General features: G+C 50.5%; 1 protein-coding gene across 1 annotated transcript; it reads right to left on the reverse strand.

The window, feature by feature from the left end:
• Positions 1-228: 228 nt before the first annotated feature.
• Positions 229-21,978, reverse strand: MYH7 (myosin heavy chain 7; the record flags this gene model as incomplete). The annotated part of the gene is made up of 37 exons (XM_004390542.2): positions 21,904-21,978; positions 20,440-20,494; positions 19,066-19,274; positions 18,592-18,735; positions 18,151-18,307; positions 17,938-17,965; positions 17,238-17,346; positions 17,061-17,153; positions 16,894-16,957; positions 16,186-16,284; positions 15,846-15,949; positions 15,080-15,218; positions 14,859-14,977; positions 14,590-14,739; positions 14,191-14,361; positions 13,285-13,594; positions 12,988-13,055; positions 12,510-12,597; positions 11,737-11,854; positions 11,458-11,581; positions 11,039-11,175; positions 10,548-10,803; positions 9,488-9,730; positions 9,120-9,296; positions 8,159-8,304; positions 6,816-6,906; positions 5,674-6,063; positions 5,315-5,441; positions 5,001-5,119; positions 3,795-3,991; positions 3,062-3,245; positions 2,677-2,842; positions 2,400-2,524; positions 1,332-1,640; positions 895-1,098; positions 646-771; positions 229-527 (listed from the first exon to the last, which is right to left on the reverse strand). Coding segments are annotated over exons 3-37 (5,582 nt in total), but the record flags the coding sequence as incomplete, so codon positions are not given.
• Positions 21,979-27,913: the final 5,935 nt, after the last annotated feature.

Below are 27,913 nucleotides of genomic sequence, written 5' to 3' on the forward strand. Positions count from 1 at the left end.
TGGCTGAGGGTGGATATTGAAGTGAAGCTCCCAGGCTGGGAGGCTCAGAGACTGACCATGGCTGGCCAGGGGATACTTGAGGTGGGGCAGGGCTAGGCAGAGTGGAAGCAGGGCAGTCAAGGGCTACACTCCCATCCCTCGCTCTGGAAGTGGCTAAGAGAAAATACTTCATTCCTCTTGGGTGGCTGTCATCCTTGGTTTCAGGTTGAGATACAAAGAGCCTGGCACCAGAGAACCTGCCCTGCCCACACCTGGTAGGTGAGCTCCTTGATGCGGCGCTCACTCTTCCTCATGCCTTTGACTGACTCAGCGTTGCGCTTCTGCTCAACCTCCAGCTCGTTCTCCAGCTCCCGCACCCGGGCCTCCAGCTTCTGCAGCTGCTTCTTGCCGCCCTTGAGGGCGATCTGCTCGGCTTCGTCCAGTCGGTGCTGCAGGTCCTTAATGGTCTGCTCCATGTTCTTCTTCATGCGCTCCAGGTGGGCACTTGTGTCCTGCTCCTTCTTCAGCTCCTCTGCCATCATAGCGGCCTGTGGGCCAGGAGAGAGGGGCACACATGGTCTGGTTAAGTCCTCACACTCTCACTGCCTAGCCCAAGAGACAGCAGGTGCTGGGGGGCCGAAGGGGAGACTACTCCACTGGACTCACATCCGTGATGGCTTTCTTGGCCTTCTCCTCGGCATTCCTGCACTCCTGTACTGCCTCCTCCACTTCAGTCTGGAGCTGGGACAGGTCTGCATCCATCTTCTTCTTCTGGTTGATGAGGCTGGTGTTCTAGGGGTGAAGGGTGGGCAGAGCATGAAAACCACTGAACCTCCATGAGTGGCTCCCAAACCTCCCTTGCTGAGTCCTGCCAGCCTATGTGTTCCTTCAGGAATACCCAGGAGAGCTGTTTACCTGGGAGTGCAGCAGCTGCACCCGCTCGCTGGTCTCGATCAGCTCCTGTTCTGCCAGCTTTCGAGACCGTTCCGTCTGCTCCACCACAGCCCTCAGCTCCTCCAGCTCAGCCTGCAGCAGGTTGTTGCGCCGCTCCACAATGGCAATGTTCTCCTTCAGGTCATCATTTGCACGGACTGCATCATCCAGCTGGATCTGGGTGTCCTGAGAATCAGGAGAATGGGCATATAGTCAGTTTCCGCACCCATCAGAAGGTTCCACTCAGAATTGGATGCTGGAGGAGGACCCACTGTGGTGGCTCATGAAGGGCTTGTGGGTGTCTCTGCAATGGCCCAGGGGCAGGAGGACCTGGTGTCAGTAATGGGACACACCTAACTCGGCCACATGGAGGCCAGTCCCCTTTCTGGGTGAGGTGACTTCGAAGAGTCACCATGTACCTTCAATAAGCTCTGGAGGCTCTTGGCTTGCTTCTGGGCCTCAGCAGCCATTCGGTTGGCGTGGCTGAGCTGGATCTCCATCTCGTTGAGGTCGCCCTCCATCTTCTTCTTCACCCGCAGGGCCTCATTGCGGCTGCGTGTCTCCGCGTCCAGGGAGGTCTGCAGCGAGTCCACCACGCGCAGGTGGTTGCGCTTGGCCTGCTCCATCTCTTCGTCCTTCTCAGCTAGCTTCCGCTCAATCTCTGCCTTGATCTGGTTGAACTCCAGCTGGGCCCGAAGGATCTTGCCCTCCTCATGTTCCAGGGAGGCCTGGAAGGGGGGTGGGGAGAGAGGGCCAAGGCAGACAGTCAGGACCCAGGGGCAGGGGCAGGAATCTGTCCATAACTCATGAGTACAAAGGGAGTTCAAGAGTGGTGTAAGTGGTTCAGCCAAAGAAGCCAAAGGAGGGAGGAGAAAAGAGAATTTAAAAGAAAAATAAAAACAAGCTTCAGAAAAGGTGATTCAGGCCCTCACAGAGGGAGCAAGCTATGAAGACAAAGAGGAAAATGAGAAAGTTGTTGCCAAGGAAACAGAGGCAATCAGGCACAGAAAGTAACAAACACTAAGAAGGAGGCAGAGGTGCAAAAGGGGAGGTAAGTGGAAATGGGAATAACTGTCTAAGATATAATATGTAAAACGTTTGTATGAACGGACTTGAATGACCTGTTGGCTCATTTATTCCACAGGTATTTGTTGAATGCTTACTATGTGCCTAGGCTCTCGGGGGTAGACGAATGAACAAAACAGCCAAAAGGGAGACGAGAAGTCCAGGGACAAGGACCAGAAGGCAGGAGGGGACAGAAAAGCTGGTAATAGGGAACCCAAGGTTGAGAAGGGACAGTGTTGACATGTTGTGGGGTTGTTAACCATTGTCATAAAACAATACGTGTACTAACTGTTCAATGAGAAATCATTTGTCCCATAAACCTTCATGTAAAGTACAATAAAAAAAAAAGGGGAGATGAGAACAGGGACCACAGCCTAGAGCTCAGTTCCCCTTGGGCCCCCGTGCCCCCTGCACACACATACCTCGGCCTCCTCCAGCGCTGACTGCAGCTCCAGCTTCTCCGCCTCCAGTTGCTTGCGGACCTTCTCCAGCTCATGGATGCTCTTTCCGCTAGAGCCCAGCTGCTCAGTCAGGTCTGAGATCTCCTCTGTAGAAAGGGTACGGTGACTCAGTGGGGGGTGCTATGGTCCACTGGTGGATCATGTCTCTTTGTGCAGACCGCTTTTGGAGAACTGGGTGGCACCACGTGGCGACATTGCCACTGTAGACCCTCCCCAGCCTCTCTGGCCTGCAACGCACCCTGGAGGTTCTTGTTCTCCCGCTTGAAGGTCTCCAGGTGCTCCAGGGACTCCTCATAGGCGTTCTTGAGCTTGAAGAGCTCTGTGCTGAGGGAGCGCGCCTCCTTCTGTGAGGACTCCAGCTCCGACTGTGACTCCTCGTACTTCTGCTTCCACTCGGCCAAGATCTGCCCAGGGAAGGCGCTCACTGCGCTGTTCCCCAGCCCCCAACCCAACCGACCCGCAGCCCCCCACCTCCAGGTCCCTCACCCGGGCCCAGCCCAAATCACCCTTCCCTGTGCTCTGGCTCCTCCCACCTCTAAGGAGGATATCTCTGGCCTCATGCTGACCTGATTCCCTCCCCTGGCCTCCACCCTGGCTGCCAGGGCCCTGCCCAGGGGGCCCACCTTGTCGAAGTTCCTCTGCTTCTTATCCAGGGCTGCAGCGGCGGCATTGGAGCGCTCCACGTCCACCATCAGGTCCTCGATCTCATTCTGCAGCCGGTGCTTGGTTTTCTCCAGTGACGAGCACTTGGCGTTGACAGCCTCCACAGCCTCCTCAGCATCCTGCAGCCGCTGGGCCAGCTTCTTCCTGCCCACAGGAGGGGGGGGCAGAGGGTGGGGAGGATGGAGGGTGTAGATTTGGGACAAGGAGAAACAACATGAGCCTTCTGTAAAACAATACTTGGAAACTCAGAGGTACTGTTGGCAAAGCCTGAGGACAGGCCCTAGGGGGCTGAGAACTGGACAGGCAGAGGCTCTTGGGCCAGGGTGTGAAGACCTACAGCTCCCAAGAGTGCCTTCCAGGTGGCGTCCCTGTGACCCTGTGTCAGCCTGTAGGCTGCGGGCCTGATGGAGGCATGGATCTCTGCAGCCCACAGCATCTCTCCCAGCCACAGCACCTGCCCCAGGCAGGAGCACTCTGCCCTCAGACAAACCTTTTGTTCGTCTTATATTCAGATGAGAAACATAACGCGAGCAAAAAGCTTCCCTGAGAGAAGAAGGAGGTGGGGCTGGGCCAGGGTCTTCCTGTGTTGTTAAACACTAGCTAAGCCTCTCCTGTGCCAAATCTTCAGAGGACAGGGTTGGCTGAGTCCTGCCCACAAAGGGACTCAGCCAGAGGTGGGTCACCAGGACTCACTTGGCCTCCTCGAGCTCCTCGGTCCTCTGGATGGCGTCAGTCTCGTACTTGGTCCTCCACTGGGCCACCTCTGAGTTGGCCTTGGACAGCACGCGCTGCAGCTCGGCCTTGGCCTCTGTCTCCTCCTCGTACTGCTCCCGCAGCAGGTCGCAGTCGTGCCGGGCTGACTGCAGTGCATGGGCCAGGGCATTCTTTGCCTGGGGTGAGGGGGGCACCAGGGATGGACTCATCTTTCTCCTTAAGGCAACCCAAGTCCTTGCCTGTCTTCCCACCCAATCTCTATGTTCTCCCTGTCACCTCACCCACCTCCAAATCCCCAGTGGACCTGGAATAGTTTATTCCATATACCAGTTGCCATTGAGTCAAGTCAGCCATGACTCATGGTGACCTCATGTGTGTCAGAGTAGAACTGTGCTCCATAGGATTTTCAATGACTGATTTTTTGGAGGTAGGTCACTAGGCTTTTCTTCCTAAGCACTTGAGTAGACATGAAAGGCCAACCTTTCGGTTAGCAGCCAAGCATGCTGTTTGTACCACCCAGGGACTCCTTGGAATGGTTTACTGAGTACTAATAACAAGGAGTGCTGATATAGGGCCGCACTATTTACGAAATGGTTCATAACTATTCCTCCCGTGCTTCTCACTGTAGCAGGCATTATTATCATCGCCGCTTCTTTATGAGGAAAGAAACGGCTTAGATTTCCCCAAGGTCACCAAGCTACAACAGGCAGCTTAATATTTGAGCCTTGGCCTTTTTTTAACTCACATTTTTTCAACTTTTTCATGAGCCCAGCATAGTGCTAATAGTAGGCTCTAGTTTAGTTTCTTTCTCCAGTTTTCAGACTGCCCTGATAATCCTAGGACCCACTTACATAGTTCCTGCATCCCATACCTGTGCCCAGCCAAGGCCTAGCACATCTTCCTAGTTTATTTCCTCTCCTGCATCTCACCTCCCCTCCTTCCCTCACTCCATGCCCTCCTCCCCAACACCCTCTCTCAGGGACAGCAGCAGAAAGCAAAGTGCCTTGGCCTGGGGAATAGATTTAGGAGGCATGGGAGTGGAGTTTGGTTATTATTATTCTTTTTGGAATTCTGGGAGAATAATGCATAGATGGCAAGCTTCAATTTGGGGGAAGGAAGTGATGTGGATGCAAGGCAGTCAGCATACTCTTTGCCTGGGCTGGGTGGCTCGAGGCCAGGCCTCACCTTAACCTCCTCCTCCAGCTGCCTCTTGAGGTCCTCCAGCTGCTGGGTGTAGGTGAGCTTGCCTCGGGTCAGCTGGGAGATCAGCGCCTCCTTCTCATCCAGCTGCCGGGACAGCTCACCTGGGGAGGCACCACAGACTCAACTCTTGAAGGTCAGTCACTCCTCTCTATCCCCAAACCTCTTCTAACTCTCAGGCCTCGTTCTAGAGATAGACTGTGTGTATGCATGCTTTCATGAGTCTACCAAAGGCTGGGGTGGCTCAGGAAGTCAGGGGAAGCTAGAGTGGGTCCCAGAGGCCCCAGCTCCAGGCTCACCATTCTCAGTTTGCAGCTTGGCCCGCTGGCTGGTGAGGTCATTGACAGAACGCTGGGTCTCCTCGGCCTTGCTACGGTGCTCATTCATCTGATCTTCCAGGGTCCGGCACATCTTCTCTAGGTTAGCCTGAGAGAGGATGGAGAGTCATAAGATGATTGCAGGAGGACAACAGAAGTGTAAGGGGTGGAATTAAAGAAGAAAGGAAGAGGAGGAGGCAAGGAATGAGGGAGGGCATAAGGGAGACAGGTAGAGGAAGGGAAATGGGAACATGAACCATCAAAGAAGAGAGATGACATGGACAGAAAGTGGAGGTGGGTGGAGGGAATTGGAGTTGGGGAGAGGCCGAGCAGGTGGCCACCTTGGCCTTGACGATCTGCTCCATGTTGGAGGTGACATCGTCCAACTCCAGCTTGAATTCACTCTTCTCCTTCTCCAGTTTCTGCTTCACGCGCTGCAGGTTGTCGATCTGCTCGCCCAGCTCGGCCACACTGTCGGCGTGCTTCTTGCGCAGGGCAGCAGCTGTGGCCTCGTGCTGCAGTGTGGCCTCCTCCAGGTCGCGCCGCATCTTCTGGAACTCGGCCTCGCGCTTCTTGTTCATCTCAATCTGCACGGACGTGGCCCCGCCGGCCTCTTCCAACCTCTCACTGATCTCCTCCAGCTCCCGGGACAGGTCTGAGCGCAGCTTCTCCACCTTGGCCCTGGCCATCCTCTCGGCCTCCAGCTCCTCCTCCAGCTCCTCTATGCGTGCCTGGGCCAGAACACAAGGGGCTCAGATCCACCGCCTGGAGCCCCTCCATTGAAGCCCCCCATCCCAGGGCTCTAAAAGAATCCTAGCCTGTCTGGAACAGCAAGTCAGTGTAGTTCTCGAGGAGAGGTGGAAACAAAAGGACTTTGGGAAAATGGTTTGGATGGCTGAGTTAGCCTTCCTTTAGGCCAGAAGAGTATACATTCTTTTTATTGGAAGGAAAGTGGTTGAAGGTTGCACTTGAAGAGGGACAAAAAGACCTTGTTCTAGGGATATTTTTTAACAGTCTACTAGAAAAAAAGAACCAAAGTTTAAAATAAGAGAGCCATGTTTATCTGACCAGACAACTAAAGACTCAACACCCTGTCTGTCTAGAGATAAGAACCAAAGTCACAGACCATCAGGGCTGGAAGGCACCTTAAAAGCCACAGGTAACAGGGGAGGATATGGAGACTCAGAGATCTGGAGTGGGTTGCTCACAGTCACTGGGCTACAGCAGAGTTGAGACAGGAATCTGAGATTCCTGCTCTCCAGACCTGTGACATTTTCAGGATCTCTTCCTTTGCCATCCTTGGATGGCCCAGCCTCTCTCGGGTGTTCTCTGTGGGAATACTGTGATAGTTTTGTGTCTCTCTTCATGGACATATAGCAAGCTCTTGAAGAGCTAGGGAGAGGACACCTTGCAGGAGGAGGTTGGGGAAACAGAGAAGAAGACCAGGGACTCCAGCACTCACCTTTGGCATCCCAGAACTTACCTGAAGCTCTTTGAGCTTCTTCTGCAGCTGGATGCCCAGGGCCTGCTCATCCTCAATCCTTGCATTGAGAGCATTCAGCTCAAAATCCTTCCTGTGGGGAGGGAGGTGATGAGGCAAGTGAGGCTGGTTAGGCTCCAGGAGGCCCCATCAGTGTTTGGAAATGATAATAAAACAAATGAAGAGCCTAGGATCATCAGAAAAACAGCTTCCAGGAGTGATGTAGAATCCCTGGAGGTGTAATACATGCTGTGGGATCGAAGCCCAACAAGAAATGTAATGGGAAAGAGCACTGTGCGTGGAATGATGGGACCTGGGCTTTGTGGGACTTTGGGCAAGTCCTTTCCCCTCCTTGGTCCTTGTTTTGTTTTTTCACCTGAAACATGAGAGGTTGGACTAGATAATTTCAAATATCCTTTTAGCTCTGATGGTCTTCAATTTTGTTAGTCTGTTATTTTGGCCAACTTGGTTAATCTTTCTGAGCCTGCTCCCTCTTTGGTAAAGTGGGGCTAAAAATACCACCCTTAAAAGGTGGTTTGAGGATCAAATGGGATCATATATTTATTCATTCATTCAACAAATACTGTGCCTAGCAAAGTGTGAAGACTCCTGGACAAATGTAAGACTGATGAGGATGTAGATCATGATGATTCTCGGCGCCTTTCAAAGTACTGACACTAAAGCCCATAAGGTTCTCGATTACCAAAATATATTCTGCAGGCTTACTGTTTAGCAAGTCTGGAAAGTGGATCTATACACTTTGGAAAGACTTGCAATAAGAATTGGAACCACAAGTTAGTTAGAAAAAAGCAATGGCCCAGATTCCTCCACTTTTTGACCTGGGGCCTCTCAGTGTCTCCGTGGCCCTCTGGGCTCTCTGTGAAAAACCTGAAAGGGACTTTTCCGAGAGGCTTTAGTGTGCAGCCTTGTTCCCTGTCTAGCAACGGGTCTCCAAAGAGAGTTGTGTATAAAATAAAGGGGGCGAGCTGTTTAGGTTGGCAGTTTGAATCCACCAGGTGCTCCTTGGAAACCCTATGGGGCAGTTTTACTCTGTCCTGTAGGGTCGCTATGAGTTGGAATTGACTCAACGGCAATGCGTTTGGTTTTGGTTACTGAGTGCCCAACAGGAAAGAAGGGATTGAAGCATCCATTGCCAGGGAGGACTGTCAGACCCTGATGTGCATGTCTTTCTGGAGGTCTTTGTCCATAATATAAGCATCCTCTTATCTAGGCTGCATATGGTCTTTTTCTCTGAGGATGAATGTCTTGGGTCAGCTTGTGCTGTCACAGGCAGCACAGTCTGCGGCTGGGGAGGAGGAAAAGTGGCAGCGAGAGGTATGTGGTACTTTTTTAGCCGCTCATCCAGCTGCTGCTTGTCATTCTCCAGGTCCATGATGCTTTCCTGGGTCAGCTTCAGGTCACCCTCCAGCTTCCGCTTTGCTCGCTCCAGGTCCATGCGCACTTTCTTCTCCTGCTCCAGGGATCCCTCCAGCTGATAGTGAGAAGGACCCGCCATGCCCAGTGAGGCCAAGCATCCTGACTTGGTGATTTTGTAACTCAGTCATTCCAGGGGTTGGGGAATCCTAAGAGAGTGTCCAGGACTTGGGAAACCTTCCCCAGAGTGGGCAAAGGTTATCAGGGAACTGTGAAAGTGCCTAGCATGTAGGGGATGTGCAATAAATGTCTGATAAATGAATGAATGAATGACTGTAAAATGAAACCCAAAAGCTACATTCATCACTCTGTAAGCATCTACTGGGTGCTAGGCTCTGTGCTGGGCACTGGAGATAAAAAATTGAATAAATCTAAGTTCTTGCCTGAAGGGAGCTCATAGTCTTATAGTTGAGACAGATACTTAAACAAGTAAGTATAATACAGAGTGAAAAATGATCCTATAGAGATATGTACAAAGGGCTATCTGTGGGAGCAATGATCACTCAGGACCAGATCATGTCTAATATCTTAGAAGCCAAAAATTCCTACTTGAGGAGCCTCACGAGATTCCCAAGGAAATGAATCATTTTCTCATGAGACAAACCTCTAAAGCTTGTGGTCAGAGGCAAGAGATGTATGTGCTTGGACTGAACTGAAATTAGGAAGCCCATCTCTACTACTGATCATATTAGTGAATTGAGATTCACAACTCAGAATCAATCACTTTTTCCTTTCCTCTTCCCCAGATCCCTTTTAGGAAGGTATCACAAATGGGAATACCCTCCCCTCAAATACATATGCATGCCACATACACACGCACAGATCTGAGCACAGACAAACATATCAAGGCCCTATGACTCTCGATCTACTCACATCGTCCACTTGCTGCTCCAGCTTGACCTTGGCCTTAGTCAGGGTATTGACCTTGTCCTCCTCTGCCTGAAGGTCATCTAGGGCCTGTTGATGGGCTTCTTGCAGAGCTTTCTTCTCCTTGGTCAGTTTGGCAATGATTTCATCCAACCCAGCCATCTCCTCTGTCAGGTTCTTCACCTGCAGGCCAAGACCCCCATCCCCGTTAGGGTCAAAGTTCGCCAGCCTAGAGACAGACATCTATGGGAATTTCCAATTCCAAGGACTATGCTTCTTTCAGGATCGCATGAGCAGCCTAGCCTGGCTCAAGGTCAGTGTGATTTGGGAACCCTGAAAAGACCTGGGCAGGAGCTGGAGAGAGCTGCCCTCACCTTGTTCTCTGTTGCGTGCTTCTCCTTCTCCACTTTGGCGAGTGTCAGCTCCAGGTCGTCGATGTCTCTTTTGAGCTCGGAGCATTCATCCTCCAGCTTGCGCTTCTTGGCGGTGAGCTCAGCATTCATCTCCTCCTCGTCCTCCAGCCTCTCAGTCATCTCCTTCACCTTGGCCTCCAGCTGGATCTTGTTTTTGATCAGCTGGTCGCAGCGCTCCTCTGCATCAGCCAAGTTGTCTTGTTCCTGAAGGCAGGATACAGAGGGAGGCTGTTCAGGGGGTAGAGTCCTCACCTTAGCAGATGGAGGGAGGGAGAGGCTCCTCGCTCATCACAGGAGGGGAGCTCCAGGATACCCTCAGCTGAGAACAACCTCAGAAAGATGGGGAGGGAATGGTCTTAAGGCAATGTGGCTTTCAATCAGGGAGCAGTGAAGGAACACAGGAAGGGAACCAGGAATCTGTTTATCTGGTCCTCATTCTCTGGTCTCCTCCATTGAAGGGAGGGAATTACATTTGCTGATGCCAAGCACTTTGCACATTTACAACCTAGGGAGATGGGCAAGGGTCAACTATCAACCTAAAAGTTGGCGGTTTGAACCTACCCAGTGGTGCCACAGAAGAAAGGCCTAGCTATTCTGTAAAGATTACAACCAAGAAAACCCTATGGAGCAGCTCTACTGCTCTACTGTTAAAGATAACACCTGGGGAGGCCATGAGGCAGAATCGACTCCACAGCAATGGGTTTGGTTTTGGTTTTAGCGAGATGGACAGCTTTATTCCCAGTTTAGAGATGAGGAAATTGAGGCTCAAAGATGATGCATGGTTTGCCCAAGGTCACAAAATTATTAAGTTGTGAATTCAGGTTGAACCCAAGTGTAAATTCTGTGTTTCTAAAAGTTAGTTCTCTTCCCCTTCCCTTTCCTCTTCTTTTTGGAAGTGTCGATCCCAGAATCCTCTGTCTGTGAGGGGGGCAAGATGGTGAGTCACTAGGAGGAGGTGCAGGATGTGGGAGGTATAGGCAGAGCAGGGTGGAGGAGCGAACAATGGCCCCCTGAGCCTTACCGCCTGCACTTGGAGCTGCAGGTCGTTCTTCTCCTGTAGCAGGGACACCATCTTCTCCTCTAGCTCCTTGCGGCGAGCCTCAGATTTCTCCAGCGCCTCTTTGAGGCGCCCAAACTCCTCCTTCATGGTGGCCATCTCCTTCTCTGTCTCTGCGCTCTTCAGCAGTGGCTTGATCTTGAAGTAGAGCTTCATCCAGGGCCAGTTCTTGACCCCCATGAAGGCCCGAATGTTCCACTGGATTATCAGCAGGGAGTCTCTGCAGGGGCCGAGCAAGGGGCGTGGTGAGAGAGCCCTCCTGCCTCCTTCCTGTCCTAACTAGGTAAGGCCCCCTTTCCTTCATTTGTCACACACTCTGACTCTGAGGCCCACCCTGTGTTCCTATGAGCTCCTCTGGCCAGTCTCTTTGTTTAAAAGCCTGGTGAGCTCTTTCTCCTGACACTGCCCCTAAACTAGGCTGGGCCTCAGAAGCCAGGTACCTCCTTCTATCTTACCTTCGTTCCACCAGCTTCTTGAACTCCATTCTGGAGAGCACACCCCGGGACTGGGCCTGGATGCGTGTGATGATTCGGCTCAGCCTCTCATCCCGCATCTCCTCCAGCAGCCCCAGCAACCCGGCCTTGAAGAACACCTGTGGAGAAGGTGTGTGTTGGACATGACTGGAAAGAAGCATGAAAAGATGTGGTGGGAGTGTCTTAGGAAGGGTAACATCCTAGGAAAGAATTGGAGGAAGGAGGTCAATGGCAGCTGGAGCTGGGATTGAGGGGAGGGTGCTGGGTGCTCCACTGGATGAGGTAGTATGTGGTTCAGAGATCTTCCTAAGATGACTGGTAAAGCAAAAGGAGTCATGAAGTGAGGAGTCGAACGACAAGAGATATCTTCCTTAATTAATTAGTCTCCTCTCCTTCTTCACCTTGGTGTGGCCAAACTTGTACTGGTTGTGATCAATGTCTAGGGAGCCCAGCAGCTTCTCTGCCCCTTTCCTGCTGTCAATAAACTGCCCTTCAGGGATTGCCGCTGGGTTCAGGATGCGATATCTGGGGAGAGAAGTGCCTGGAGTCACCCACGTTCCGCACTGACCCACTCTGCCCATAGAATTCCAAGACCACCTGCAGATTCCCCTCCCCTCCCCACCAAGATTGCCCAGGCTCCCCCTGTCCCCAAGTTATGGGGGTGGTCCCCCCATACCCACCTCTGCCGGAAATCCCCATAGAGGATGCGGTTGGGGAAGCCCTTCCTGCAGATGCGGATGCCCTCTAGCACGCCATTGCAGCGCAGCTGGTGCATGACCAGAGGGTTCAACATCAACCCTGTGGCAGGAAGGAAGGGAGAGGAGTGTGTGAGAAGCAGTGGGATGAAGTGAGGAGAGATCTTGACCAAAAGCCAAGAGTTCTGGATTCTGATCTGGGTCTGCCACTTATTAGTCTGTAACCTTAGCAAGTCAGTTAATAATGACCCGCTATTTGTTTTATTTTTTTCTAGCCATACTTTTAACAGTAAGCAAATGGTTTTCAAATTCCTTATTTTTTTATGGTTTGTGCCTATTATCATATATAGTGGCCAGGGCAAATATATCCCATTTTTCTGGGCTAAGTAGACTAAGCCCAGAGGGGTTAAGAGACTTGGTCAATGTTCCTCAGCTGGTCAAAACAGAGTCAGGCCCTTGAGCCTCTGCTTCCTTATCAGTTAAACAGAGATAACAATCCTTGCCTTGTATGTCTTATTGGGGTTGTAAGGCACTAGTGAAGTAATGTCTATCAAAGTGCCTTACACTTGACACTTAGTAACACATTTCAAGTGTAAGGCAGCACTCGGGGAGCAGGGTAGTCTGAGAGACCTCACTGGAGAAGGGAGGAGAAGAATGTGATTTGGACAACCCGATGGTAGATAAGGAGGTAACTTAGAAGGCCCTTTTACTGTGGCAGTGTATCTCTAGCAGTGGGTGGCCTGAGTTCTTAGGCTCACCTGGCGACTTTGTCTCATTGGGAATGATGCAACGCACGAAGTGGGGATGGGTGGAACGCAAGTTGGTCATCAGCTTGTTCAGATTTTCCTGTGGCAAAAAAACAAAAACAAAACAAGAGGTGCAAATGAAGAAAGTGAAAGAGAGAAGTAGGGGAGGAGAGGAGAGGAGGGAAGGGGAGATGGAGAGAATGCATGGAGCTAAAGAGAATGAAGAAATGCTGAGGGAAGACGGATGAGAAAAGAGAGGATGGAAGGCAGGAAGGAAAAAGAAGAGAGGTAAAATGGGAAGTGAGTAAGAGAAGAGGCTTGGAGATGAAGGGGAAGAGAAAGGAGATGAGGAAAAGAGAAAAGAATGGAAAGAATCAAGAACGGAAGGAGACAGGACCAAGGAGTTGGAGGAGTGAGGGTATGAACAAGGCAGGGAAGGAGCAGGGTGGATGTGGAGCCATGTTGGGCTGGAGCTGGGTCACACACTCACCCTGTGCAGAGCTGACACTGTCTGAAAGGATGAACCTTTCTTGGCCTTGCCTTTGCCCTTCTCGACAGCTGAGGGAAGAAGAGTCAAGAAAGGGAGCAATGGTGAACATGTGGGAAGGGAGGGCAGGGAGTGGAGAATCACAGCCTCACTGGTATTTGGCCTCCGGATGAGGGGTTCCTCAGCTTCTCCATCCATCCCACTGAGTCTGTAAACCTTGGGGCACAACCTGACGTGGAGGTGGTAAAGTGTTACAGAAACCCCACTCCTTTATCCTCTGGTGCCTCAGTTTCTACTTACGTGCATCTGCCCCAGCATAGTTGGCAAACAGGGTGCTGAGCAGCTTGAGGGAGGACTTCTGGTACAAGGCCACCACTGTCTCATTAAGGGGGTCTTTATTCTTTTGCAGCCATCCCAGGATGTTGTAGTCCACAGTGCCAGCATAGTGGATCAGGGAGAAGTGGGCTTCTGGCTTCCCCTTGATATTGCGTGGCTTCTGGAAGTTGTTGGACTTGCCCAGGTGGTTATCAAACAGTTTGGCCTTGAAGGTCATGTCGGTGGCCTTGGGGAACATGCACTCCTCCTCCAGGATGGACATGATGCCCATGGGCTGAGAGTGGACAGGAGAGCATCACTGAGTGTCCCTCACACAGATGGAGATGGATTCTGCTCTTAGATCATTATTTGCTCATGTAGATGCCCCTTTGGGTATTTTGGTATTAGGGTTGGCTCTGAGTACAGTCGCCTGCTGACTGCACCTGTTCAAGCCTTCTCAAGATGGGGGACTTTGTTTAGTGATAGAGGAACCTTTGTAAAAGTTTAGGAATGTGGCTGCTATAACTGCTTTACACACCACTCCATCCCCCCAGGTCCCTCAGATATTGGGATTGAGAATAGGTGCATTCCTACAATCTCCTACCCACGCCCAAACTTGCTGCCCTTTGGATGCATAAACCAGGGCTGCTGAACACACTGGTGTGGAGGGTCATCCTGGAGGTGTCCATCCTTCATTTATACACTCAAACCTCTGGGCACTTGAGTCTCACAGAAGCTCAGGACAGCATTGTGTTCTGGAAGCTAGGGCTTGGGATTCTTCAGCTCTACCCTTGTTATCCAGATCATGCTCCCCAGAAGGGACAGGTGCTGTTATTTTATCTGGGCTATTCATGTGGGGTGTGGGTGGAGGTGGTGGGGCCAAGGCGGCACCTTCTCGATGAGGTCAATGCAGGCCTGTAGGTCCATGCCAAAGTCGATGAACTCCCACTCGATGCCCTCCTTCTTGTACTCCTCCTGCTCCAGCACAAACATGTGGTGGTTGAAGAACTGCTGCAGCTTCTCATTGGTGAAATTGATGCAGAGCTGCTCAAAGCTGTTGAACTGCAGGAGAAGTGAGGGGCAGGAGCAGGTCAGCTGGCAGGGGTCTGTGCCTGTGCACCATGCCTGAGCCCAGCAAAGGTGTGGCTAGTCCCCTCCCATCTCAAGGTGGAGGGGAGTAGGGAAGAATGCCCCTGAAGGCAGGGAAGAATGACAACAGTCCCTGTTAAGCTGAATCCCCACTGGGCCTGGCCTACTGTTCTTCCCACTCTTAGGGCTCCTCAGACTCACATCGAAGATCTCAAAGCCAGCAATGTCGAGGACTCCTATGAAGTACTGGCGTGGCTGCTTGGTCTCCAGGGTGGAATTGATCCGCATCACCATCCAGTTGAACATCCTCTCATACACTGCCTTTGCCAGTGCCCCAGTGGCATACAGCACCTAGAAGGTAGGGGAGAGACTCAGATGAGCAGGCAGCAGATGAGTCGGGAAGAGTGAATTCCAAACTTCCCACTCCACCATGCCACTCCTCCCCCATTTATCTTCTGAAGAAGACCCACCTGCTGGACATTCTGCCCCTTGGTGACATACTCATTGCCCACTTTCACCCGAGGGTGGCAAAGCCCCTTGAGCAGGTCAGCTGAGTTCAGCCCCATGAGGTAGGCGGACTTGTCAGCCTCTGGAAGGAAAGGGTAGGAAGCAAAGTTGGTAAAGGGATGACTTCTCTGTAGATCTGACCCTTGGTCACTCAGCAGCTGCCCCCAGCATCCTGGCCTCGCACCTTCAGTGCCATCTGGCTCAGCCTGCTCCTCTCGTGGCTTCAGTTTGAACTTCATGTTTCCAAAGTGCATGACGGCACCTGTCAGCTTGTACATGGAGTTCTTCTCCTCTGAAGTGAAGCCCAGCACATCAAAGGCATTCTGTAGGCAGGTCCCAGATTGATGGAGTCCAGAAAATAGAAGCATGGCAGGTAAATGCAGGCAAGTTGAAGAGAGAACTTGTCTCCTTAATCCCTGTGGGTTCTGGGACTCCGATACCCAGTTGGGGATCTCCAAAATGAAGATGACAGTATACAAGAGCAGTGTGATGTGCAGGCTGTCTCAACCTTGGTACCAGTGGTCACACCTGTTCTCAGGAACTGCTCTGAGTTAGCCACTTATGTTTCCTGTGGTTGCCCCTCTTCTAGACCCTATACTTGCTTCTCTGCCTGGGCCTTCCATACCTGTCTATATCTGTTCTTCACCTGATGGCCTGTCCCAGTCCCATGTGCCTGCACGACCCCCTTCTCTTGTGGTGATTGTTTTGTTTCTTAACTTGCAGCCCTTTCTGCCCCTTGGCTTGCAGCCCTCTGGCTTGACTGAACACCAAATACTGGCCAGCCCTTCCTCATCACCCCCATACCTCAGGACACCCTGATCACAGATAGGGTCATGCCACTTTGAAGAGAGAACCAGTGTCTTGCCTCTGCTCTTGGGTCAGTGAACTGGTTCTATTTGCCCCTCACTGCCAGCTCCCCCCAACCCCCAGCTGGGTCCTCACATGCTTACATCAGTGGCCATGAGCTCTTCAGCATCATCAATTGAGGCCACAGTGGTCTCTCCTTGGGAGATGAATGCATAATCGTAGGGGTTGTTGGTGATCAGCAGCATGTCTTGGGGGAGAAGGTGTGATTAAGATATGACACAAGCCTCTGGCTCTCACAGGGGCTTCCTACCACAGCACAGGTCCCATGGGAAAGCCTATGACAGGGCTTGACGTGGCCCCATATCCCACAGAACTGAATTCAGTGGTGCCATAAACCCAGGGCAGCCCAACAGAAGCCAGCGCAAGCAGAGGGGACCAGGTTGCCATGGAGACACTTGGTCTCAGCCGGTAGCTCTGACTCACCCAGCAGCTCAGGCTTTTTGTTAGAGAGGATTTGGTAGAAAATATGATAATCTCTCTCTGCTCTCAGCTGGAAAATAACTCTAGATTTTTCCAGAAGGTCTGTGAACAGGAGGGGAGAAAGAGAGAAAGAAACTGTTAGGATTTAAGTATAAGGAAATAGAGGGAAATGAGTGACAAATGTAGCAAATAAAAGGCAGAGGGAGAAGAAGAGACAGAGAGAGAGAGACTCATACATAGATACACAGAGATCATACACGGAGATGGAAACAGACCCAGAGAAAAGTCCCAGGGAAAAACAGACAGACATGCAGACAGACAGATGGAGAAAGATCTAGAGGAAGCCCAAAGGAGACAAATATACAGAAAGATAGACAGAAACACACAAAGACAGAGACAGAGGGGCAGAGACCCAGAGAGAAATAAAGACAGACAGAGAGAGAGAGAGGCTGAGAGGGAGCCAGACAGAGAGAGAGACTGAGAGAGACAAAAGCAGGCAGAGAGAAAGGAGAGAGAAGGAAAGAGAGAGGCTGAGAGAGGAAAAGAGAAAGACAGAAACACAGAGAGAGGCTGAGAAAGAGAGATTGAGAGAGACAGAGAGATAGAGAGTGACAGAGACAGAGAGACAGAAAAAGAGAGAGAGGTTGAGACCTAGATGGTCTAGAATGAAAGTGAGCTCAGGCTGAGCCCCAGCATATTCACTGCACTCACAGGTCTCTATGTCGGCAGATGCCAGTTTTCCAGTCGCCCCAAAGTGGATTCGAATAAATTTTCCCTGGAGAGTTGCAGGAGGGTGGTGATAAGTTGGGGGGAAGCCCATATTTAAGGCCATCCCTGGACCAGCCCAAGTCTGAAGCCCAAGGTCAGAGATTACTCACGAAGCGGGAGGAGTTGTCATTTCGAACAGTCTTGGCATTGCCAAAGGCCTCCAGGGCAGGGTTGGCCTCGATGATCTGGTCCTCCAGGGTGCCCTGAAGATATCAAGAGGGAGTGGCAGGTGAGAGACCCTCCCCTCCCTTTCTACAGTGCAGGCCCTAGGAAGACAACATGCCTACCTTGCCTGTGGTCTGCTCCTTTTTGCTGCGGTCCCCAATGGCGGCGATGACAGCAAAGTACTGGATGACCCTCTTGGTGTTGACCGTCTTTCCTGCCCCGGATTCTCCACTGTAGGGACAGTCAGAGACTTATTAGGCGGTGAACAAACACTGCTTGAGACCAACAAGCTTCCGAGTCAGGAGAGAACGCCTGGTCCTACCCAAGAGTAGGAACCCCGAAGCAGAAAGCTACCAGGTAATTTATACTCAAAACACACAGCTGTCTTCAGAAATACACAGTGTCGGGGGTAGCGACAGGAAGGGTTTTACTAGAAGGTGCTGGGTTTGGGCAGGTTGAGCCTGTGCTTTGTTGGCAAGGTCAATCAGAGGAGATGGGCCTGCGATATTTTGGAAAAGAAGTATGTGGGGCTAGAAGAATGGGGAAGGTTTCTGAAGGGAAAAGTGGAGAGATGAAGAAGATGTAGTGATAATGGGATTACACAGTGATGAGTTGGAGGAGAGTAGATGAAGGAGATGGGAGAAGAAAAATAAGAGAGGGATGAAAAGCAGAAAGAAAAGGGGAGAGTAAAGAGAAGGGAGATGGGCATGCAGGTGGAGAGGAAAGGAGGACTGTAGGCTCATGCATATGCGTCTGGGGTCCCTTCCGGGGGTTTGGGGTCAGGGAGATTCTGGAAGGGAATAGGGGAAGAGCTACACTCACGTGATCAGGATGGACTGGTTTTCTCTGTCTGTGAGGAGAAAATGGGGAGGAGTTGCACAAGATGTTCTCATCTGTCTTCTCCCTACCCCACCTCCCTACTTCTCTCCAGGCACCTCCCAGCTTCTGAAGCCCTCCAGGAGGGAGAAGGGAAAAAGCATGTGTGTTTGCTCCAGTGGGTCCCCTTCTGGAAGACCCTTCACTTGGGTTCGTCACCTGTCAGCATATACTGATAGGCATTGTCGGAGATGGAGAAGATATGGGGTGGTGCCTCACTCCTCTTCTTTCCCCGGTAGGCGGCCACCACCTCGGCATTGTACACTGGCAGCCACTTGTAGGGGTTGACAGTGACGCAGAAGAGGCCTGAGTAGGTCTAGGGTTAGAAGAAGGAGGAATGAGTTGCCAGGGAGGGGTGGAGGTTTTCAGAGTTAGAGAAAGACTCCAGGAGAGGAAGAAGAGAAAGGAAAATCTCTGAATGCCCTAAATCTGAGTAATGCCAGCCCCAGGGTATTAGAATTGAGCCAAGGATGTAGGGATTAGGATCAGAGAAAAAGACTGCCTAGATGCAGAGAAGAGAAACTCTTGGCTCTTGGAGGTGGAAACATAGGGACCAGGGGTTACCAGACTCAGAGGGATATCCTAGGTGGTGGCACTCACATAGATCATCCAGGAGGCATAGCGCTCCTTGAGGTTGTAGAGCACGGCGGGCTCATGGAGGAAGGTCAGCATGGCCATGTCCTCGATCTTGTCGAACTTGGGCGGGTTCTGCTGCATCACCTGGTCCTCCTTCACTGTCACCGTCTGCAACAGCCCACGCACAGGCCCTACTGTCGGCCTGTGCTATGTACCTCCTCCCTCCACAGGGATCAGAGCAGAGGTTTCTCAGGGATAGGAGTCAGGAGAGTTATAGGACAATGGTGCTTGAGAGAAGAAACCAGGATCTCAGACAGAAGATAGATTGGATATTGGGAATGAGAAGGGCTCTTTCAAGGGCTTGGACCCCTACACAAAGGAAAGGACAATCTGACTGTCTTCAGGTCTGTGTAGGGTGGGTCCTGGTTGTACTCCTCTCTGTCTACCCCAAGAGTGGGGGTGTCCAGGGTGGCCTCTCACACCAGCCCTTCTACCCACCTTGCCATGCTCGGTCTCAGCAGTGATTTTGTTACCCTCTCGAGACAAAATCTTGGCTTTGACAAACTCCTCTTTGTCATCAGGCACGAAGACATCTTTCTTGAGGTCAAAAGGCCTGGTCTGGTCTTCAAGCCGCTCCTTTTCTGACTTGCGCAGAAAAGGGGCGGCCACCCCAAACACAGCAATCTCTGCATCCGCCATGGCTATACCTGCAGTGTGCAGGAGAAGAAGCCAGATGCCCTCCTATCTGCCTGCTCTCCTCTTCCCCTCCATGGACTCTCCCCTTCAGTGCAAGCCCCAAAACCAAGCACAATGCTCAGGAGTCAGGAGAGGTCACTGGCAAGCCCCTTGTTCTTTGGGCTTGTTTCTTAACCAGAAGAATGGCCTAGCAGTCCTGTCAGGGTAGAAAGACAGCTAACTTTTGTTCAGATTGGGGCCCTCCTAGGGGAGGGAAGAGTACCCTGGGTTTCTTGTGGGACAGGAATCTGGCTATATTCCTCTCTGACCTTCATCTCTCCCTGACTCCCCTTCCCTAGTCACAAGTAAGGAGCTCCTAGTAGTCAAGACATTCTCCCGTCAAGGCACAACAATTGGTGTCTATTCACCTGGAGATACAGGGGAAGAAGTAGAGTCAGTAATAGGAGGAGGATATGGAATGTGCGGCTAATTACCTCCATGAACAACTGCCTCCTTTGCCATGAGACCATAAGAACTGGATGGCGCCTGGCTACCATTACTGAACATTTTGATTAAAGATTCCATAGAAGAATACTGATCAAAAGGGGGAAAATGTAAAACAAAATTTCAAATTCTCATGGACTCCAGACTCCCTGGAGCCATGGAGGGTGGATGAACCCCTGAAACTATTGCCCTGAGATAATCTTTAAACCTTAAACATCCCCTGAATTCTTCTTAAAACCAAACAATAATTTAGCTTAACTAGTAAAAAAAAGTCTGCCTTGAGAATTACGCTCTTTTAAGACCTATCTACATGGGATCAAATTGACAACAGCAACTTGAAAGATTAGATAGGAACCTTAGGGGGCAATGAGTTTATGTTAATGGGGAAGGAACAACTCAGAAAATGAGGGTGAGAATGGTCTGTACAACTCGAAGAATGTAATCAATGTCACTAAACTGTACATATAGAAACTGCTGAATTGGTGTATGTTTTGTTGTGCATATTCTCAACAACAACAACAAAATAAATAAATTTTTTTAAAAAAAGAATACATAAAGAGCTCTGGCAAATCAATAACAACAAAAAGACATTTTCCCCAAGGCAGGGCCAAAACTAAAGTTCCGTAACCTGGCTTTGAGGCTATCATGCCAACCCCCCTAGATTCTCCCATCCTCATCTTCAGCAATTCTTACCTCAGCCTCTCAGATGTGTTTAGAGATGAGAAAAGGGGCCCAGGCCTACAGGGACCTGGAGAGAAGGAAGGTAGTGTTAGTAGGCTATGGCCCAACCTTGTCAAAGCTGTCTCCATGCTTCTTGGCTCTGCCCTTCATCACCCACTCCTTCCCCTCAGTCCTGAAAACAGACTGAAACTGGTAGTCAGCTTCTCTGGTCCCATCTGCTTTCTTGCTTTCCAAACACTATTCCCCAAGTACTAGTTCTAACAGTTTCCTGGTGTCATCTCAACTCTGAACCCTAACTTCTCTTATTCTTGGGAGATGGCCCCACACTTGCCTACACCCATCTATAATTCTCTCTTTGAGCCACCTGAGAAACAACTAATGGCCACATTTGTTCAATGCTTTATAGTTTACAAAGCACTTTCATGCACCTTCTCTTACTGAACCATCAGCTCATTCTACAGATAAGGAAATCAGGGTTAAGTGATTTGCTTGTCCAAGAACTCATAACAATAAGTGGTAGAGCCAGGACTTGAGTCTACGCCTCATAACTCCAAAGCCAGCTCTCTTCTATCATGTCCCTGTTTTATTGTCAGACAATGTTGACATTCTCAGAGAAGAGACACTGTGGGCATCCTCTCATAGACATACCCATCACACAGTCAAATACTCTCCACATGTCCTCTCGTGAACACACATGCTGCTACTCACGCACACATTCCACACAAAGACACACTTCCTAATACCTCAGAACCCACACATCCTGACCAGTGTGCCATACTGGCCTCAAAAACAGATGTGCACATTTAAATATGGGTATGTAGACTCACAATGCTGTATGTTCTCGAGTATACGAAGACTTGGGACACGCACACCCCTGCGTGTGTGAGCTGTTTCTGCAGTATGCACACACCCTGCAACAGCCACCACTTCTGGATGCACACACAAGCACCTCCACATGTCTGGACATGAGTATTTATATATTCCAGACCTCCACAGAGCTAGCATTTAACATACATGCTTCCTATATGATCTTTCTAGGCATCCTCTTCCTCCTCCCCCCAAGTGAACCTGCTTACCCTCAGACATGATCATAAACACACATCTCCCACTTGATATTTCTATATCTTAGGCAGAGAGCCCCAGTGCTTACAGGTACATACCCTCTGTCACATTCAGAACATGTATGCACATACACACATACACACACACCACACACCTCTAACACATTAACACATCCTGGTCACATATGCTCCGATACAGACATCTCCCACTGTAACACACAAGCCCCCACCTTCCTGTGGCACATATATGCATATGTAGACCTGCACACGTATACTCAATGACCAGGTACTCTGCATGAAGCCCTAGGAGTTGATCCCACCTTTGTTACACACTGCTTGCTGTTCCTAGAAGGTCCCCTTCCTAAACCTGGAGCCCCCTTATCCCAGAAGAAGGCTTCCAGCTCCCGGCTCCTACCTGAGAGCAGCAAGGAGAGAGAGAGACAGAGAATAGGAGAGAAGCCTGTGGAGCCAGACCTGGTCTCAGGGCCTGTATATATGGGGCAGCAGGGCGCCCCCACCCCCACCTGCACCCAGTCCCTAGCCGGATTTAGAAAGGGCTGTTGTCACTAGAAGCATTTCCCCCAGGCTCCCCCCCTTTCCCAAACAGCGTCAAGTGGTCGTCATTGTTATGGCATGGAGTGTTCAGGGTCTGAGTTCCAGGGGGCGGGGTGGCTCAAAGTGCAGCAAAAATATCTCCCAGGCTAGGCCTCACATTCCACAGCTGGCAGGAGGGGGAACTGACCAGGACCACCATGAACTCAGAGGGGCAGGGCCCTGGCCCTCCAGTACGGCTCTCCTGGCCCCTGATGCTGCTGCCCCTGAGGTTCCCCCCACTCCCCAGTGCTGCCCTGGCCCCACTTGCACAATGTCCTCCCTGCTTCCCTGGTCTGGGTCCTGTACCCCACTGTAAGATGAGAGGGGGCTAGCTGTCAGCAACAGAGATGGTAGGGCAGGGCTGGAGGCATGGCCCCAGGGTAGGGGGCTAGGCTGGGGCAGCTGGAAGGAGACTTCCCAGCCAAGAGGCCAGAACAACAATCAAGGAGCTTAGAGATGTGAACTCTGGCTGGGCACCAATTTCCTGGGACCAACAAGGCAATGTGTTGAGGTCACTGAGTCTCTGAGCCAGACAAGCAGGGGCGGATTACTCAACAAGCAAGGTACTCAAGTGCTTACTTGTGTTTACTTGCTAATCTGTAGGGAACAATTTCACATGGGTTTCACCACTGAAACCCATGTGAAATTGTTCCCTACAGATTAGCAAGTAAACACAAGTAAGCCCATGCATACCTTGCTTACTGTGAGCCTGTACAATCCTTGCTTACTGGCTAATCTGCCCCTACAGACAAGCCTTTAGTGATCTGTCCAACCCCATCATTTTATGGAGAGGGGAAATGCTGTGCTTAAGGTAATACAGCTAGCCAGGGCAGCAAGATTCAAGGAGGGAAACCTCAGAAGATGGGAAATGGAGTCCCAGGCTGTGAAGGAGGTCTGGGAAGACAAGCTCAGATCCCAAGGAGGTGAGGACTCTCTCCATGTGTGGGGAGGGCAGGACCCAGTTGTCTGATGGAGCAGAACCTGCTTTCCAGAGGCCTAGTCTGGAGCCCCACCACTCGTGTGTTAGTTTGTCATACTGTGGTGGCAGGCGTGCTGCTGTGATTCAAGTTGAAGCTGAAGAAAATTAAAACAAGTCCACGAGGGCCAAAATACAACTTTGAATATATCCCACCTGAACTTGGAGACCATCTCAAGAATATATTTGACTCATTGAACACTAATGACCAAAGACCAGGCGAGCTGTGAGAAGACATTAAGGGTTATACATAAAGAAAGTAAAAGGTCATTAAAAAGACAGGAAAGAAAGAAAAGACCAAAATGGATGTCAGAAGAGACTCTGAAACTTGCTCTTGAACATAGAGTAGCTAAAGCTAACAAAAGAAATGATGAAGTAAAAGAGCTGAACAGAAGATTTCAAAGGGTGGCTGGAAAAGACAAAGTAAAGTATTATAATGAAATGTGCAAAGACCTGGAGTTAGAAAATCAAAAAGGAAGAACATGCCAGGCATTTCTCAAGCTGAAAGAACGGAAGGAAAAAGTCAAGCCTCGAGTAAAAATTTTGAAGGATTCTACGGGGAAAATATTGAATGACACAGGAAGCATCAAAAGAAGATGGAAGTAATACACAGAGTCACTGTACTGAAAAGAATTGGTCATCATTCAACCATTTCAGGAGGTACATATGATCAAGAATCAGTGGTATTGAAGGAAGAAGTCTGAGCTTCACTGACGGCACTGGCAAAAAACAAGGCTCCAGGAAATGACAGAATACCAACTGAGATGTTTCAACAAACAGATGCAGCACTGGAGATGCTCACTCATCTATGCCAAGAAATTTGGAAGACAGCTACCTACCTGGCCAACTGACTGGAAGAGATCCATATTTGTGCCCATTCCAAAGAAAGATGATCCAACAGAATGTGGAAATTATCGAACACTAATCACACGCAAGGAAAATTTTGTTGAAGTTAATTCAAAAGCAGTTGCAGCAGTACATCGACATGGATCTGACAGAAAGTCAAGCCAGATTCAGAGGAGGATGTGGAATGAGAGATTTCATTGTTTATGTCAGATGGATCTTGGCTGAAAGCAGAGAATACCAGAAAGATGTTAACCTGTGTTTTATTGACTATGCAAAGGCATTTGACTGTGTGGATCATAGCAAACCGTGGATAACATTGCAAAGAATGGGAATTCCAGAACACTTAATTGTGCTCATGAGGAACCTGTACATAGACCAAGAGGCACTTGTTTGAACAGAACAAGGGAATACTTCATGGTTTAAAGTCAGGAAAGGTGTGTGTCAGGGTTGTATCATTTTACCATACTTATTTAAACTGTATGCTGAGCAAATAATCGGAGAAGCTGGACTATATGAAGAAAAATGGGGCATCATGATTGGAGGACAACTCATTAACAACCCGTGGTATACAGATGACACAAACTTGCTTGCTGAAAGTGAAGAGGACTTGAAGCACTTACCTATGAAGATCAAAGACTACAGTCTTCGGTATGGATTACACCTCAACATGAAAACAAAAATCCTCACAAGTGGGCCAATAAGCAACATCATAATAAACAGAGAAAATACTGAAGTTGTCGAGGATTTCATTTTACTTGGATCCACAATCAACTTCCATGGAAGCAGCAGTCAAGAAATCAAAGGACGTATTGCATTGGGCAAATCTGCTGCAAAAGACCTCTTTAAAGTGTTGAAAAGCAAAGATTCACTTTAAGGACTAAGGTGTGCCTGACCCAAGACATGGTATTTTCAATCACCTCATATGCATGTGACAGCTGGACAACGAATAAGGAAGGCCAGAGAATTGATGCCTTTGAATTATGGTGTTGGTGAAGAATATTGAATATACCATGAACTGCGAGAAGAATGAATAAGTCTGTTTTAGAGGAAGCACAACCAGAGTGCTCCTTGGAAGTGAGGATGGCAAGACTTTGTCTCACATACTTTGGACATGTTATCAGAAAGGACCAGTCACTGGAGAAGGACATCATGCTTCATAAGGTAAAGTGTCAGCAAAAAAGTGGAAGATCCTCAATGAGATGGACTGACACAGTGGCTGCAACAATGGGCTCAAACATAGCAATGATTGTGAGGATGGTGCAGGACCGGGCAGTGTTTTGTTCAGTTGTACACAGGTCACTATGAGTCGGAACTGACTCGATGGCACCTAACAACAACAACAAGAAGTCTGGAGCCCTTCGCTCTGCCCTGCAGATACTGAATGCCCTCACCCCAGCCAGACACTCTCAGATCTATAGCTAGCACAGCTGCTGCAAGCTAGCAGAGAGCCCCTAACTAGCTGAGTGTTGCCTAGCCCACCTGCCCTTTGGTGTTCTGTGAGGCCATCTCTGTCCAGATCCACATGGGACTGAGTGACAGGAAAGATTTTCCCCTTTCCTCCAAGCCTTAGGAACAGCCAAAGAGGAGGTAGGGAAAGGGAACTGGGGTTCAGCCAAAGAGCACAGAACAGAGCCGAGGCCACACTCTCCCAGCAATGGGCATGCAAGCTCTACCGGCTCCTTTTCCAGGCAACCACTGCATGGTTTGGTTTGAAATCCCCCTCCCTTCCCAAGCCCAGCTCTTAAGTGCATGCAGATTCATCCGTCTGATTAACTATCAGCTTGGAAGGGGAGGTAGGCCTGGGGGATGGGGTACAGAGCAGGCACTTTTTGCAGGTGGAGCGGGCACAGTGGGGAAGGACAAATCCAGGTGTTGGCCTTCATTGCGGCTTCTTGGTAACCAAGGCACAGTTGGAGGACATTGAGCAGCTGGGGCAAGAGTGCATGCAAGGCAGGTGGGGGGCTGTGACGAGCCACAGGGACTATGTCTGACCCAGCCTCAGCTATACAGTGCTGAGATGGACCCCGTGGGCTCTGCTGCTTACCTGCCCAGAAGAAAAACTCTGGGGGTCTCCACCAGACCCTGCCAGGTGCTGAGGAGCCAGGCACACTGGCAGGGCCCTCAGGCACTGGCGCAGAAGGGGAAAAACTCTTTCATCTACCCCTTCCAGCTTTCCATTCACACTGCTGCCGTTTGTGACTGTCAGCGCCCAGGCTCAGATGCAGGCAACTGAGATGCACGAAGAATGCTGCTTGGGACGCAGTTTCAAAGCCAGTGTCTTCGCTATGGGCCCGCAGCCTTGGCTGTGCAGTTGGGAAGTCTTTTCTACATTTAGTAGAATCCATCACGCATCCGTTTCCTTCCTTTTGGGCACTGGCCTATTAGTGTTTAGTGTTACTGTTCTCTACACTCTGTTGTGAAATAGAACCCACCTCTCTGCCTCATATCTTATGCAGATTGGAGGGGCTGATGTTCTTAAAGATCCCCGCTCACTCTCCAGACCCTCCCCCCAGCACCCCCCCCATGCCTGCTCTTGGCTCCATCATGATTCTCTTCCTCTGTCTGCTGCTGTCTGAAGACAGGGCAGCTTCGTTCAGCATTTATTGAGTGTCTACTGTGTGCTGGGCATTGTTCTAGTTGATGAGGATATAACAGGGACCCAAAGAAAGATCCCTCTGCTGGGCAGCTCTATTTAGTTGTTTGCAGAAGTGGAATCTGAGGCTAAGCTTATAGCCAGTGGCTTTGCATACAAGCACATTCCTGGTGGGAAGAACTTGAGAGCCAGGGGCAGGGGTGGGGGGGGTGGCTGGGGATTGTGCAGAGTGTACTACAGAGTGATAGCAGATGAGACAAAGGAGGGCAGAGCAAATGCTATAAATAAAGAGGAGTGTGGGGTGGGGGCAGCTCCACTAAGGTAGACCAAATAAGGCCTGGAGTGGAAGGAAGGTGATCTGTCTCCCTCCTCACCCTCCCCGGCATTGAGCCTGCTTTGTCTGGGCTCTGTCACCACCCTGATCAAGTGTCAGGCCCAAACAGGGGCCATTTGCTGTCAACATGCCAGAGGAAAGTCAGAGGAAAAGTTGCTAAAATTACTACCAGGAATAGGGGGTGGGGCACTGGGGCAAATTAGAAGAGACCTCGGCATGGAAAGAGGGAAGTCAGAAGGGAGCTCCAAAACCCAAGGGCAAGAGAAGTGGGACAGCCCAAGGCAGGAGACTGGCCCAGGAAGAGGAACGAGGCACATGGGAGAGGGTGACCCACTGAGGGGTGGAGGCAGAGCTCTCCCATCTGTCTGCCCCTAGAATTCCTGACCTTGGGGGGACCCTCCCCTGGCTCCACACGAGCCTGGGATTAGACAGCTGAGCTTTGTGCCTGTCTCAGGTTTCCCTTACAAACAGCTGCTCTTTCTTGTCATTCTTTTGTCTTCCTGCTGACTCCAAAATCTTTTGTACCTCTTCGCCCCTATCCCCAGCTCCCTAGTCTCTGCTTTCTGATAGACAGTGGACAGCTGGAAAGGTGGGAGGGGAGGGAGCATGTTTGGGGCTGGCCCAGTTCAGGTTTGGGGCAGTTTGGGAAGGTAGATCTTGCCTTCAGTGAGGGTTTGGAAGAATGTAACTCACCAAAAGGGAGGATTTGTGGGGGAGGCTGGTCGGGATTCCAGGGCTGGAGGCCTCAGAGGACCTGGGAGCGGCAGCCTGGGGAGCAAAGGCTTTGGAGTCAGACACAGACAGACACTTCGAAACCCAGCTCCTCCATTTTCTAGCTGTGTGGTCTCGGACAGTCATGGAACCTTGCTAATTCGGTTTCATCATCTATCAATGTGGGATAGTCACATTTACTTTCTGGGGCTATTAAGATAGCACTTAGAGATTAGCACATGGAGCAGTTCAAATCCATCAGCTGCTCCTTAGAAACCCTATAGGGCAGTTCTACTCTGTCCTATAGGGTCACTATGAGTGAGAATCGACTTGAAGGCAATGGGTTAGGGATTAGCACAGGTAAAGAGTCT

Source organism: Trichechus manatus, unplaced genomic scaffold (genome assembly GCF_000243295.1).
Source record: "Trichechus manatus latirostris isolate Lorelei unplaced genomic scaffold, TriManLat1.0 scaffold00305, whole genome shotgun sequence".
NCBI classification, from domain to species: domain Eukaryota; kingdom Metazoa; phylum Chordata; class Mammalia; order Sirenia; family Trichechidae; genus Trichechus; species Trichechus manatus.